Source organism: Hylobates moloch, unplaced genomic scaffold (assembly GCF_009828535.3).
Source record: "Hylobates moloch isolate HMO894 unplaced genomic scaffold, HMol_V3 SCAFFOLD_8, whole genome shotgun sequence".
Taxonomy (NCBI): Eukaryota; Metazoa; Chordata; class Mammalia; order Primates; family Hylobatidae; genus Hylobates; species Hylobates moloch.
The window spans coordinates 51,333,451-51,349,937 of record NW_026652283.1 but is presented as its reverse complement, the minus strand read 5'-3'; the positions used below and the strand labels follow the sequence as shown (position 1 = coordinate 51,349,937).

At 36.0% G+C, this 16,487-nt stretch overlaps 1 protein-coding gene across 4 annotated transcripts in view; it reads left to right on the top strand.

Annotated features, from left to right (window-relative positions):
* Positions 1-16,487, top strand: part of FAF1 (Fas associated factor 1) — a 523,525-nt gene that overhangs the window by 142,936 nt on the left and 364,102 nt on the right. For all 4 annotated transcript variants that reach the window (XR_009214639.1, XR_009214638.1, XM_032160807.2 and 1 more), the window contains exon 3: positions 12,875-12,921. Coding sequence is in view for 1 of the 4 variants with exons in the window: in XM_032160807.2 (XP_032016698.1) it covers positions 12,875-12,921 (47 nt within the window). In the remaining 3 variants the exon portion in view is untranslated. The remainder of the gene's footprint in view (positions 1-12,874; positions 12,922-16,487) is intronic.

Genomic DNA, 16,487 nt, shown 5'->3' with positions numbered 1-16,487 from the left:
ACATACATGTAGTTGAATATATCTATAATTGGCTTGTTTTTTGAATATCTATAATGTTTTTGAGATATATCCATGTAGATGAATGTATCTGTAGTCGTTTTTTTTGAATTTATCTACAGTCGGTTTGTTTTTTATTTTATTGTACCCATACAATATGGTATATCCAAAACAACATTTGTCTGTAGTTGGGCATCTGGTTTGCTTCTAATATTGGGTATAAGTAATATGATGCCTAATGTTATTTTGCAATATAGCATACACTAATATGCATAGTTACTATGTATACTGTACACATAATATGCAGCTATAATATGAGGCTAATATTATGCCTAGTATTACTTTCCCTAGGCATATTATGCCTAATATGCAGCTATGCATGTTAGTATAGAGTTGTCTTCTCTTATTAGTGGTTTCAATTACCTGCAGTATATATAGTACAGTGAGATATTTAGGGAGGGAAAGACCACATTCACATAACTTTTATTACAATATATTGTTACAGTTGTTCTATATTATTATTGCTGTTAATATCTTACTGTACCTAATTTATAAATTAAACTTTATCATAACTGTATGTATAGGTAAAAAACATAGTATATATATATATGGTGTGGTAATATCTGTAGTTTCAGATATCCTCTGGGTGTCTTGTAATGTATTCCCTGAAGACAAGGAGGAACTATAGTATGAATATTTGGAGCATATGTTTTCATTTTCTCAGGATAAATACTTAAGAGTGGAATTGCTAGGTCATTTTTTTTTTAAATGAAGCTGTGGATTTATTCTGAGTGGTATAGAGAGATGCCGACAATACAGTGTTAAATGAAAAGCATAAAGCATCCAGCAATTTGGGAGGCCAAGGTGAGAGAATCACTTGAGCCTAGGAACTTGAGACAAGCCTCAGCAACATGGTGAAACTCCGTCTCTACAAAAAAATTTTTAAAATTAGTTGGGCATGGTGGTGCTTGCCTGTAGTCTGAGCTACTCAGGAGGCTGAGGTGGGAGGATTGCTTCAGCCATGGAGGTTGAGGCTGTAGTGAGCTATGATTGTGTCACTGCACTGCAACATGGGCAACAGAGGGAGACCTTGTCTCAAAAAAAAAAATTTTTTTTAAAGGAAAGCATAAAATAGCACATATAGTAAGATCTCATTTTTGGAAAAATGTGTATGCAGGAGGAAGAAAGACTGGAAGGATATACACTAAGATATTAGCAATGGTTTTCCTCTCAGTGAAATTTTCTTCTTTATACTTTTCTCTATTTTCTGATTTCTTTTGCAGTAAGTATGTGTAAGTTTAATAATTTAAAAAAAGTTTTTTTTTTCAATTTTTTCCCCTGTGCTTTTCTTTTTTTAAAACTTTATTTTACATTCAGGAGTACATGTGCAAGTTTCTTATATAGGAAAATTTTGTGTCACGGAGGTGTGGAGTACAGATTAATTCATCACTAATAAGCATAGTACCTGATAGGTAGTTTTCTGTCCTCACTTTCCTCCCACCCTCCACTCTCAAGGAGGCCCCAGTGTCTGTTGTTCCCTTCTTTGTGTCTATGTATACTGAGTATTTACCTCCTACTTATAAGTGAGAACACACTATGTTTGGTTTTCTGTACCTGCGTTAGTTTGGGATAGTGGCCTCCAGCACCATCCGTGTTGCTGCAAAGGACATATTGTTGCTCATTTTTATGGCTGGGTAGTTATTCTGTGGTCTAAATGTACCATATTTTCTTTTCCAGTCCACCCTTGATGAGCATTTAGGTTGATTCCATGTCTTTGTTATGGTGAATAGTGCTGTGATGAACAGATACATGCATGTATCTTTAAGGTAGAACAATTTATATTCCTTTGGGTATATACCCAGTAATGATTGTGGGGTTGAATGGTAATTCTTTCTTAAGTTCTTTGAGAAATCGCCGAACTGGTTTCCAGAATGGCTGAACTAATTTACATTCCCACCAACAGCATGTAAGCACTCCCTTTTCTCTGCTACCTCACCAGCACCTTTTATTTTTAGAGATTTAAATAATAGCCATTCTGACTGATATGAGATGGTTTCTCATTGTGGTTTTGATTTGCATTTCTCTAATGATTAGTGATATTGAGCATTTTTTCGTGTGCTTTCTGGCTGCATGTATGTCTTCTTTTGAAAAGTGTTTGATCATGTCCTTTGCCCACTTTTTAATGAGGTTGTTTGTTTTTTGCTCATTAAGTTGTTTAAGTTTCTTATAGATTCTGGATATTAGACCTTTTTCGGATACATATATCTTCTCCCATTCTGTAGGTTGCAAATATTTTCTCCCATTCCATTAGTTGTGCGATTACTCTGTTGATAGTTTCTTTTGCTGGGCAGAAGCTCTTTAGTTTAATTATGTCTCATTTGTCATTTTTTGTTTTTGTTGCAGTTGCTTTTGGCGTGTTTGTCATGAAATCTTTGCCAGGACTTAGGTCCAGAATGGTATCTCCTAGGTTATCTTCGAGGTTTTAGGTTTTACATTTGAGTCTTTAATTCATCTTGAGTTGATTTTTGTATATGCTGTATGGAAGGGGTCCAGTTTCAGTCTTCTGCGTATGACTAACCAGCTACCCCAACACCATTTATTGAATAGGGAATCCTTTCCCCATTGCTTGTTTTTGTTACCTTTGTCAAAGATCTGGTGGTTGTTCGAGTGTGGCATTGTTTCTGGGCTCTCTATTCTGTTCCATGAGTCTACGTGTTTTTGTACCAGTACCATGCTGTAATGGTTACTGCAGCTTTATAGTATAGTTTGAAGTCAGTTAATGTGGTGCCTCCAGTTTTTTGCTTAGGCTCTTTTTGCTTAGGATTGTCTTGGCTATTCAGGCTCCTTTTTGGTTCCATATGAATTTTAAAGTAGTCTTTTGTAATTGTGTGAAGAATGTCCTCGGTAGTTTGATACGAATAGCATTGAATCTGTAAATTGCTTTACTCAGTGTGGCCATTTTCACAATATTGATTCTTCCTATTGATGAGCATGAAATGTTTTTTCCTTTCTTTGTGTCATGTGTGATACCTTTGAGCAATCTTTTGTAATTCTCATTACAGAGATCTTTCACCTCCCCTAGTTAGCTGTATTCCTAGGGTATTTCATTTTCTTTGTGGCTGTTGTAAGTGGAATTGCATTCTTGTATTGACTCTCAGCTTGGACATTGTAGGTGTATAGAAATGCTACTAATTTTTGTATATTGGTTTTGTTGTTGTTGTTTTTGCTGTTGTTATTGTTGTTGTTGTTTGACCCCTCTGTTACTCAAGCTGGAGTGCAGTAATTCGATCTTGGCTCACTGCAACCTCTGCCTCCTGGGCCCAAGCGATCTTCCCACCTGAATCTCCTGAGTAGTTGGGACTGCAGATGCACGTTCCCTTGCCTGGCTAATTATTTTTGTATTTTTTATAGAGACAGAGTTATGCCATGTTGCTCACATTGGTCTTGAACTCCTGAGCTCAAGCGATTCTCTTGCCTCAGCCTCCCAAAGTACTGGAATTACAGCCATGAGCCACCATGCCTGGTCTGTTTTTTTTTGAGACAGAGTCTCACTCTGTCACCCAGGCTGGAACAGTGGCACAATCTCACCTCTCTGCAACCTCCGCCATCCAGGCTCAAGCGATTCTCCTGCCTCAGCCTCCTGAATAGCTGGGACCACAGGTGCCACCATGCCCGGCTAATTTTTGTGTTTTCAGTAGAGACGGGGTCTCACCATGTTGGCCACGCTGGCCTCAAACTCCTGGACTCAAGTGATACACCCACCTCGGCCTCCCAGAGTGCTGGGATTACAGGTGTGAGTCACCGTGCCTGGCCTGACCATTTTTGTACCTTAATTTTATATTCTGAAATAATCCTGGAGTTGTTTGAGTTAGTAGCTTTTGGACAGAAACTATGAGGTTTTCTAGGTTTGCAATCATATCATCTGCAAACAGAGATAGTTTGACTTCCTCTCTTTCTATTTGGATGCCTTTTATTTCTTTCTCTTGCCTGATTGCTCTGGCTAGGACTTCCAGTGCCATGTTGAATAGAGTGGTGAGAGAGGGCATCCTTTTCTTGTTCAGGTTTTCAAGGGGAATGCTTCCATCTTTTGCCCATTCAGTGTGATGTTGGCTATGGATTTGTCATAGATGGGTTCTTATTATTTTGAATTGTGCTCCTTCAGTGCCTCGTTTGTTGAGGGTTTTTTAACATGAAGGATGGTGAATTTTATTGAAAGCCTTTTCTGTATCTGTTGAGATGATCATGCTGTTTTGCTTTTTGGTTCTGTTTATGTGGTAAATCACATTAATTGATTTGTGTATTTTTTTTTTTATTTTTTTATTTGCGAGACAGAGTCTAGCTCTTGTTGCCCAGGCTGGAGTGCAATGGTGCAATCTTGGCTCACTGCAACCTCTGTCTCCCAGGTTCAAGCAGTTCTCCTGCATCAGCCTCCCAAGTAGCTGGGATTACAGGCATGCACCACCACTTCTGGCTAATTATGTATTTTCAGTAGAGATGTGGTTTCACCATGCTGGTCAGGCTGGTCTCGAACTGCTGACCTCATGTGATCCACGGGCCACAGCCTCCCAAAGTGCTGGGATTACAGGCATGAGTCGCTGTGCCAAGCCAATTGATTTGTATATATTAAACCAACCTTGTATTCCAGGCTCACTTGATCATAAAGCAATAGCTTTTGGATGTGCTGCTGACTTTGGTTTGCTAGTATTTTGTCAAGGATTTTTGCATCTGTGTTCATCAATGATATTGGCCTGAAGCTTTCATTTTTTGTTGTCTCTCCCAGGTTTTGGTGTCAGGATGATGCTGGCCTCAAACAGTGAGTTAGGGAGGAGTCTCTCTTAAATATTTGGAATAGTTTCACTAAGAATGGTATCAGATCTTCTATATACATCTGGTAGAATTTGGCTGTGAATGACTGTGTCTGGTCCTGGCCTTTTTTTCATTGGTAGGCTTATTATTACTCATTCAATTTTATAATTTATTATTGGTCTGTTCAGAGATTCAGTTTCTTCGTGATCCAATCTTGGGAGGTTGTATGTTTCCAGAGATTTATTCATTTTTTCTACTTTTTCTAGCCTTTGTGCATAGAGAGATGTTCATAGTAGTCTCTGAGTATTCTTTGTATTTCTCTGGATTTGGTGGTAATGTCCCCTTTGTTATTTTTTATTGTGTTCATTTGGAGCATGTATCTTTTTTTCTTCATTAGTCTAGCTAGTTATTATGTCAGTTTTATTTATTCTTTCAAGGAACTAACTCTTGACCTTATTGATCTTTTATATGCTGTTTTCCTGCCTCAGTTTCCTTCAGTTCAGCTTTGATTTTGGTTATTTCTTCTGCTAGCTTTGTGGTTGGTTTCCTCTTGTTTCTTTAATTCAAGTTGTGATGTTAGGTTGTTAATTTGAGGTCTTTCTTTTTGCTGTGGGTGTTCAGTGCTATAAACTTTTCTGCTAACACTGCTTTAGCTATGTCCCAGAGTTTCTGATATATTCTATCTTTGATGATCTGTCTAATAATGTCAGTAGAGTGTTGAAGTCTCCTATTATTATTGTGTGGTTACTAAGTCTCTTCATTGATCTCTAAGTATTTGCTGTTTGAATCTGGGTACTTCTGTGTTTGGTGCATATATATTTAGGATATTTAGGTCTTCTTGTTGAATTAAACCCTTCAGCATTATGTAATGCCCTTACTGGATGTGCTGCTGGATTTGTTTTGCTAGTATTTTGAATGATCCAAAAATCACTCAAAAACATACAATTTAATGGAAGTTAACCTGCTCCTGAATGACTTTGGGTAAACAATAAAATAGAGGCAGAATTCAAGAAATTCTTTGAAACTAATGAGATCAAAGATACAATATACCAGAAACTCGGGGACATAGCTAAAGCAGTGTTAGGGAGAACAGTTTTTTTTTTTTTTAATCTTTATTAATTTAAAGTGTGTTTTATCTGAAATTAGAATAGCAACCCCTGCTTTGTTGAGTTTTTGTTTGCTTGGTAGATTTTTCTCTGTTTACTTTGAGCCTGTGGGTGTGATGGGTCTCTTGCATTTATGTGTGATGGGTCTCTTGATGACAGCATACAGTTAGGTCTTAACTTCCTTATCCAACTTGCCAGTCTGTGCCTTTTAATTGGGGCATTAACCCATTTACATACAAGGTTAATATTGATAGGTGATGATTTATCCTGTCATCTTGTTGTTACCTGGTTGTTACACATCTTAATTGTGCGGTTGCTTTATATTATCAGTGATCTATGTACTTAAGTGTGTTTTTGTGATGGCCTGTTTTGGTGTTTCTTTTCCATATTTAGCACTTCCTTAAGGAGTTCTGGTAAGTCAGGTCTAGTGGTAACAAATTCCCTTAGCATTTGCTTGTCTGAAAAGGATCTTATTTATCCTTTTCTTATGAAGCTTATCTTAGTTTGGCTGTATATGGAATTCTTGGTTGGAATTCTTTTTCTTTAAGAATACTGAATATAATGCCTCAATCTCTTCTGGCTTGTGGGGTTTCTGTTGAAAGTTCCACTGTTAACCTGAAGAAGTTTCTTTTGTTGGTGACCTCCTTCTTCCTAGCTACCTTTAACATTTTATCTTTCACTTTGATCTTAGAGAATCTGATTACTCTGTCTTGGGCAAGGTCGTCTTTTATAGTACCTTGCAGGGGTTCTCTGCATTTCCTGAATTTGATGTTGGCATGTTTAGCAAGGTTGGAAAAAATTTCATCAATGACACTCTAAAACATGTTTTCCATGTTTCTTGCTTTCTCTTTTAGGGATGCCAATGAGATGTAGATTTGGTCTCTTTAGATAATCCCATATTTCTTGGAGGCTTTGTTTATTCTTGAATCTCTTTTCTTTATTTTTGTCTGAATGAATTATTTTGGAGAACTGGCCTTCAGACTCTGAGATTCTTTCTTCTCCTTGGTTGATTTCCTGCTGTTAATATTTGTTAATATTGTTTGCTTCTGTGTCCCCACCCAAATCCCATGTTGAGTTGTAATTCCCAATGTTGGGGGAGGGACCTGGTGGGAGGTGATTGGACCATGGGGGTGGATTTACCCCCAGTGTTCTCATGATAGTGAGTTCTCATGAGATCTGATAGTTTAAAAGTGTGTGGCACTTCCCCCTTGAGTCTCTCTGTCTCTCTTGCTGCCATGTGAAGATGTGCTTGCTTCCCCTTTGCCCTACTGGCATTATTGTAAGTTTCCTGAGGTCTTCCCAGCCATGCCTTCTGTACAGCCTGTGGAACTGAGTCAATTAAACCTCTTTTCTTTATAAATTACACAGTCTGAAGTAATGCTTTATATCAGTGTGAGAATGAACTAATACACCTGTGACTGTGTTTTAAAATTGTTGGAGTCTTTCAGCTCTATCAGATTCTTTCTTATAATTGCCATTTGTCTTTTATCTCCTGTATTATTTTATTGTATTCCTTAGAATCCTTTTATTGGGTTTCAACTTTCTCTTGAATCCAGATGATTTTTGTTTCTATTTATACTTTCAATTCTGTTTCTTTCGTTTCAGCCATTCAGTCTGGTTAAGACCCAGTACTGGGGAATTAGTGTGGTTGTTTTTAGGTGAGAAGACACTGTGCCTTTTTGAGTTGCCAGAGTTCTTGCTGCACTGGTTCCTTCTCATCAGTGTGGGTGATATTCCTTCAATCTTTGAAAATGCTAATCCTTTGAATGTGTTTGTTTGTTTGTTTTGCTTTTGTCTTCTTTGATGCATTTGGAGGTTTAATTGTAGTATAAGGTGAGTTCAGTGAAGTCACTTCCTTTGTGAAAGATTTTAGGGAGCTAAGGCTAAGCTCATCCCTCCTAGGCTTCATGCTCTCACTTTAGGGGCCTGACACCAGGCCCCCAGCATTCTTGTCTGGACTCTTGAGGTAGGAACATGCTGTACTGGAGCTTCTGAGATGTTCCCAATCCTCTGGCCATGACACTTCCATGGGTGGTGCTAGCCAATGCCCTTTGTCTTGGTGGCGTTAGCGGGCTCTGTGTTCATTTGTGTATTTCAGCAGCTGTGGTAGTGTGGCAGGGTGCACATACGTAAAATGGAGTGGGGTACTGGTGGAAGCAGGTTTGTGGTATGTGCTTCCACTGGTGGTGGCTGCCTCCGTCACATATTTACCTACATATCAAACTACCACACAATTTTGAAAGTTGTTTGTACAGTGTATGAGATGTTCTGTTGCTTGATATTATTGCTAATACTTGTATTATCTGATTTAATTTAACCATTGGGTGTGTAGTGGTATCTTATTGTGGTTTTAGCTTGTATTTGTTTGATGACTAATTTGAACATCTTTTTATGTGCTTTTCATCATTCACTTATCTTCTTTTGAGAAGTATCTGTTCAGATCTTTCCCCCATTTTCTTATTGACTTGTCTTAAGTCTCCAGAATTCTTTATAAATTTTTAATATAAATCTATCTCAGATACATGTATTATAAATACTTTTTCCTAGTCTGCAGCTTGTCTTTTTATTTTCTTAATGGTATCTTTCAAAGGGCAAACACTTTGAATTTTGATGTCCAATTTAGCAATTCTTTATTTTTCATCATTTGCCTACCCATTGTTGTGACAGTTTTCTTCTTTGTTTTCTTGGTGTCCTTCTCTGTAAAATTGAGGTAATGTGAGAGTTAAATGAATTGATATATGTAATGTACTTTGAAAATGCCTCACATTTAATAAAAATAGTATAGTGTTAGCTGCCATTATTGTTACCACAACTCCTTTACTCATAAGTTATTTTTGAGGCTTTTGGATGCTGTCTCTACATCCCTGTCTCATCTCCATTCCTCTTAAAAATTTGTCATTGCCATTTTCTTTAAGGGTCTTTTGTTTACAAAAAGGGACTAAAGTTAAGATTTTCTATATATTAGAGAAAGGATATCCTAGCATTCCATGTAGGGTATGATTTATATTACACGCCACTGTTTTGTAATCTACCAATTTACCAGTGACTTGGTTTCCTTTCATATGTGATGTTACAATGAGATTTATAGAAATTTTTGCCATTTCCTTTCCCCAAAAGGTCTAAAGCCCACCATGAATGTCATGATTTTCCCCTTTTGTTAAGGCTCCTTTGGCCATCTCTGACATTGGCTTCCACTGTATTTTATGCATACCTTACATGCCTTTTAGTGTACTATGGAAAATGGCATTTTAGAGGGTGTTGTTTTCGTTGTCAGTTTTGCTAAACAGAATTTAGGGGCTGGATTTTGATTGAGGTACATTAATTGGATTAAAAATATCATGAACATAATTAGCATGAAGGCAGTAATAGTTATACCAAAATGGAGTTTCAAATGAGTATAAACTAGGTCAAGGCAAGATGATGTTCTTAAAATACATTACAGTATGATAATGATCCACCACAGTTGTTTGAGTCAGTCTCGGAAATGGAGATATTGTCCTGATTCTGTTCTCTATTATTTTGACCAAATATTTAATCAGTCTATCATTTTCCTATTATAGAGTGAGAGATATAATATCTTGCTAGCAAAATTAATATTAAGCAATGAGATAGTTAGTATTTAGCAAGTGATATAGTTCTTGTAATAAACTCAGTATAATTTTTAGTCTACAGTTCAGATCTTATTGATCTCTTTTCTGAAAGTATCCCCTCCATCTGAGCCCCTCTCCTGAGCCCTAGATCAGGTACTGGGCCATCCGCAAAGTCTTACATAGTGCTTGGCAATGAATAGGCAATTGGTAAGAGTGTTGTATTTAACCAAACTTTCAATTTTATCCCTGTTTCTTGTGCCTTTTTTTGTCCCTTTTTCCTGTGGATTCTATAAACTCAAGAAATCAATATTCTTATGGAGGAAAAAAAAGCAGACAAAAACTTACTGCAACTGTTCTTACAGTTTCTGTCTTCATGCCTTTCACACAAATGTTTTAAGAGAGTCAATTATTCTTAGTTTCCCATTTATCTTTTTAGCTTTTATAATTTAGTTATTGTTAAACTGTTTTAAAATATGTCTAATAACTTTAGGCTTCATAATTTTAGTGTATTTTCACATTTTCTAGCTTTTGTATAGTATCTCCTTATAGTTTCTTCTTTGCCTCCTCTATAACACTTTCCCAGTCTTTTTCCTCCTATCTGTCCTTTACATTTTTATTTTTATTTGTTTTGTTTTTAATGAATTACTCCAGATTTTATCTTCGTCTCCTTTTTCTTCAACAAAGAAGATAGCTGAGTGAGGGAGTGAATTAAAATATTTCTAGGGCTTCATTTATTTGCCTTTAAACAGATGTTGCTTTTCTGAATGTAGCTGTGATTTTTCAGTTACTTTTTGGACATCTCCATTTTGGTATTAGCTGAATTTTTCATAGTAAAACTAATTGTTGAATATACTTGGTCCCTTGTAGAAGGCAAGCTGTGTTATGTTCATCGCTGTATCTTAATTGTCTAGCATCGTGCTTGGTACATAGTTGGCAATTAATACACGTTTATTATATAAACAATTGATATTCTCCTGTCACCTGAAAGTTAACGTGTTCAAAATTGAACATGTTGGAATCTGGAATTTTCCTTTGCTTCTGTACCTTCCCATTGTTTGAAGCATAGATCAAATGTCCCCTCTTCCCTAAAGTTTTCCTTAATCATCACAGTCAAAAATCTGTTTCCCTATTCTCTATTCCTTTACCAAATTATACTTTTATTGTACCTTTATTCTGTATTACATTTTATTTATTTATGTACAGTGTTTGCTGTACATAAGATTGAGGTCAGGGGCTAACTTCTCCAAGATAAATTAACTATTTAAAATAATCTAAGGTTTTGGGAAAGGAAAGGATTGAAAAGTGGATTTGTATCACTGTTCCTTCTGTATAGAATCCCCCTCCCCATCTTGCTACTTTTCACTCATTCTTCAGCCTCAGGTGAGGCGTTATTTTATCCAGGTTTTTCTGAGCCTGCTTTAAAGTCTTGAATAGGTGACTTTTCTTTGTATTCCTCTATTATTAATTCATTTAATAATTATTGAGTGCCTTTATTGTGCAGACACTGTGCCAGACAGGCCTTTGAGAAACAAAAAGGTAGGACTTTTGTGGCTGAGTATGTAATATTTAGCTCATTATACAATTACGTATTACACAGATAAGGAAACTGAGGCTCAGATAAGTTCAGTGAATATACTAAGGTTACCAAATTAATAAATGGGAGAGCCTGGTTTCAGACTTTGGACTTTCTGAGTCCTTAGTGTTCTTTCCATCATACTTTGGCATTCCTCAGTGAAAATGTTTTTTGAAAGATTTGAACCAAATCTTTCTAAGCTCTGGTATTTTGTTTCTTTTCCAGCACCACAGAGCATTCTCTTAACCATTTACTGTTACTTAGCAAAGGAGATACGTGTACATGGAACCAATGCTATTGACCAAAAGAGGATAGTTAACCTGGTACTGGGCAGAAATACTTCCACTGAACTTGTGTCTTTGAAAACTAATTTTAGCATTTGCTTTACTCAAAGGATTTACAAGCCTCCAGGGTCATCAGGGTTCTGTGGTATCTATTGTCTGTATTAATCTGTGGATTTCTTTGTTTTATTTTTCCACTGGAACATTACAGCTCTCAAAATTCATAGCAAACACCCTACACTCTATTTATTTCCATTCAACAGTACGATGGTGTGAATTTGGCAAACCTCTGGCAAATACTTGAGTTAATATTTCACAAAATACCCAAACTCCTTTTGGCAGTTGATTTCCAGGCAGCTGATAAAACATTGAATTGGTAGGTGTTTTTTGTTTTTGTGGGTTATTCATTTTGATGTGGATACGGAAGGGTAGGGAAGGAGAAGCTATTATGGTATAAAGACAGAGTTGGAAAAGTTGGGCTTATGTTGTTATTTGTTTGTTTTTGTTTGGTTTTCCTGAGAATATTCTCTGTTACTCTGCAGTAAGCTGTCTACATTCCAGGATTTGACAGCCTGCTTGCTTAATAGCCTTCAAAAACATCCATGTCCTGTCATACCTGTGCTATGTTCTGACTACTCGGTAACTTGTTAGCTTAGAGATTAATTTTAGGGATGTTTTAATGTAAGGAAACCTCTCCTCTAATGCTACCTCCTTTTGTTACCTGTTAATAGTCATGGTTTTAGGTTTATTGAAGGACTTTTGCCCTATATTCTTTTCTTCTCAATGTTCTTTTCATTAGGAATATAATGGCCGGGCACAGTGGCTCATGCCTGTAATCCCAGCACTTTGGGAGGCCGAGGCGGGCGGATCACCTGAGGTTGGGAGTTTGAGACCAGCCTGACCAACATGGAGAAACGCCGTCTCTACTAAAAATACAAAATTAGCTGGGCGTAGTGGTGCATGCCTGTAATCCTAGCTATTCGGGAGGCTGAGGCAGGAGAATTGCTTGAACCTGGGAGGCAGAGGTTGCGGTGAGTTGAGATTGCGCCATTGCACTCCAGCCTGGGCAACAAGAGTGAAACTCCGTCTCAAAAAAAAAAAAAAGAATAATAATCATAACATGAAATAATACATTCATTTGTGATTTTATATCTTGCTCTTCTCAGTTTGACAAAGGAAATAATGTTTATAAGATTAAGTTACTGATTTTTCCTGTTTTGGCATTCTTAAGCTTTGGGTTCTGTGAGTGTTTTGCCTGAATTAGAACCACAGAAGTAGACTTTATGACTCAAGGTTTGGGGATATTACATGTCAAACGCATGTTTTTAAATTTTCTAAAATACAATTTTATAACAGAAATATAGAAACATTTATTTAATAGACAACATTTTGCATCACTAAAAAAATTAGTATTATGTTTAAATAAATTTTTAAAAATATACTTATTTCCTTTTAAAGTGTTCTCCACACTTGGGCATTTATCTGTTTCTTTAAATGGCCTTCTCTGTTTCTTGTTTGCAGGCAGCTATCAATGGTGTAATACCCCAGGAAAATGGCATTCTACAAAGGTATGTTATAAAGTGCTTACCAGTTAAGATGACTTAGCAGAACAAAAAACAGAGCTAGCTGTTAATTTTTTTATTTTTTAATAGAGCATTGATTTGCAGTATATAAGTTCATTAACATTGTTCTTTCAGATATTTCTATGTATTATATTAATTCCCCAAAGTCTCCAACTTTTAACTGTATAAAATTATTGCATATTTGGTAACACCATCTTTTAAGGTGGTTTTAATTTTTAAGAAAGCTTTTCAAGCTTATCCTTTGATTTATAAGATGAAAGGAAGTGAATTTTTTAAACTATTAGCACTGGCTATTGGTTTAATAACCCCAGAATATGGTTATCGAACTTAACTGTACAAGCTTTATCTCCAGGCCTACTACAGACTTTTTCTCCTTCCCTTTTGGGTTCTAAATCAAGTATATGATAAGTTGCAACAATTTGAGGCAGTTCTTAATAATGCAACTCTTCAGAGTACTGAACTATTTTACTTGAAGTGTCCAGTGTTAAGTGGAATGGTTTTAGAGGTTTTGTGTTATGGCCAGAAGGTAAAACTGGAAGATGTGGCCAAGAGAATTATAATAGTTACAATGTAATTCCTTAAGTTAAAAATAAATTCATAACTTCTGTCTCCTTAAAATTGGAGACTCTGGTTCTGGATTAAAGAACACTCTATAAAGTCTTAGGAGGTAAAACCATTCTCCCTTCCAAGTGTAGTTTAATTACTTGATTTTCCCCCCTTTCCTCTCAATTCAAACATTGGCTTGAATTTTGGTGGCTGGGATTTCTAAGTCACTGAAGCATGATCTGCTAAGTGCAGATGAGGCAAACAGAAACAGCAGATTAGGAATGGGGTCGTTTTGGAGAGCAAGAAAAGTACGCTTGCAGAAACATCAGGAAGTTCACCATGAACTGCAAGACGTGCTGTTCTTGATAAGAAACCATATATTTAAGATGGAAGCAAAATTTATTTGATACCTGTACCACCTTTAATGATTAATGGTTTCTAGATGAAAGCAATGATAAAACAGACCTATACCCCCGTTCCTCTCTTCTAAACTGTCAGAAAGATTTTCATCCAGAGTAAATGTGGCAGATTTCCAGAGTTTCTACCAACTTCTATTTGTTTAATCTTTAGTTTGTTGTTGTTTGTTCCAGAGCATTCAATTCTATCGAAGCCCTTGTCTAGAAAGCAAACCAGATGAACTTCCTTTATGGTCATTTTTTTCTTAGTTTAGAAAGTTTTACACTGCTAAATATCACTCCAGTTTTATTTTTGAGTAAATGTTATTGCCACTTTCTGTGCCAAAATTTTTGCTATGCAAAATCTTTTTGGGTTCAGCTACTGGATTCTGAGTACATATTGGATATATCATCCAATTAATAGCATTTGCCATAGGTGAACTGTAGAAACTTCTTCTCCCCTGGAAACATTCCATCTTTCCAGTCACAGATTATACTTTTTATTTAATATATTTTGTGACTAGAAGTTCAGTATTAAACTGATTTCTCATAAAGTTACTATAATATTTGGGGTTGAACTGTGATCAGAGTAGGATTTTGTTGGCTTTGTTTGCTTTTTTTGAAGGAATGAATCATATGTCTACATGAGAAAATCAGTTGTATCTAGTAATGTTCTTCAACTATTTCCTTCCTAACCTTGTTCTTTAGCTTTGAAATCATTGCGGATTTAACATAACTGAAAATTCCTCTTGTATGTCTGCTGACCAGAGGAAAACAAAAGAGGGCTCTTTGTGTACTTTCTTATAAGCTTAACACTGAAGGTAGAAGGCACGATGCTAGAAATGGTATATGCAGGCAGTTAAAAGGATCTTTGTTTTGTATGTTTGGTTTTTATAATAAAGTCGAATATATACAGTCTGTGTATACAACTGACTGTTAAATTGTTAGTCCATCCCTTAACAAAGAAAGGAGGTATCAAATACTATAAAGAAATTACTATATAAAGCAATATTCTCATGAGATAATGAACTTTTGGTAGGAGATAAATACCCACCTCATTGATACATGTGTTGATACTAAATTCCTTTGACCGGAGATTATTCAAAACAAAAAATTGCACTAATTATCTGCAATCTAAAAAAATTTTTGTTTTTTTTTTTTAAAAGAGAAAGAAGAGCCAGTGTGTGCCGTATAGCTTTTCTTGAAATCAGGTTTTTGTGTGAATCCAAGAGGGTATATGATTTGTAATGTAACCATAAACTCCAAGGGAAAGAAACTTTTTTTTGAATGCTTAAGGCAGTGTGCTAGGCAATTGACATATTTTTCTTCATTTAATACTCACTACAACCTGTAAGAGGTAAATGTTTACATTTTACATATGAGGAAATTCAAAGTTAGAGAGTTTACATAGACTTGCCCAAGTTCACAAGCATAGAAGTAGGTAGTGAAGTCTAGATTGTCTTATTTTAAAAGCCATGCTCTATCGTCTCTATTACTGTCTTCTTCAAGATCAGTCAATGAGATATTTCCAGACTTGTAAGATTTTTCCTTTGAGAGCTGGGCATGGTAGCTCACGCCTATAATTCCAGCACTTTGGGAGGCCGAGGCTGGCAGATCACTCGCGGTCAGGAGTTCAAGACCAGCCTGGCCAACATGGTAAAACCCTGTCTCTACTAAAAATAGAACTTGAACCCGGGAGGTCAAGGTTGCAGTGAGCCAAGATTGCACCACTGCACTCCAGCCTAGGTGACAGAGTGAGACTCCATCTTAAAAAAAAAAAAAAACACAAACAGAAAAAGATTTTTATTTTGGGTAAAGAAGTTGAAATCCAATACATGTACATAATGTCTTTCTTCCACAGCTTGGTTTTTTATAGTTATTATTTTAGTTGTAAGCTATTAAAGGCAGATACTATTATTCCTCATTTTACAGGTAGATAGGATAAGTCATAAAGTGACTTGGCCCAGATGATACAGCCTGATGTTGATGGAGTCAGGAATATAAGCAAGTCTTCTGACTCTTTCTCCAAGGCTTATTTCACGAGACAGTATATTGCTAACACAGCATACTGTGTGTAACTTATGCAGTCATAAATGTAAACTATTCAGTCATAAACAAGACATTGAGTATGTGTATTTACATGGTTCAGTATATTATTTATTTAACATGTTGTCCAGAGCCTCTTTAAAAATTATTTTTGGAGATATTTTTAGGAAGAAATGTTAGTGAATTACTTGTATAATTGGAGAGCTGATGCTATGTTTTCTAAAAGTAAACTTTATAAATAGCATAATTTTAGCCACTCACTAAGTGGATGGTATTTATTAACTCGTATTTGTTTTATTACCCAGACAGGTGTACAATATGTTCATTTGTCCATTGTTTAATTCATTGAGAACACCTAGATAAGACGTTTATTTTCAAACCTTGACCATTAGGCTTTCAGAATGCCCAGGTTTCGTAACTTAGAAAACAGCCATTATATCCAGTTAGTTTCTATGTATTGCTTTGTCTAATTTCCATTTAAAAAATCTGATTTGATTCACAAGTTTATCTCTAAAATAAATGTGGAGTTGTTTTTTTTTTTTTTTTTTTTTTTTTTTTTTTTTT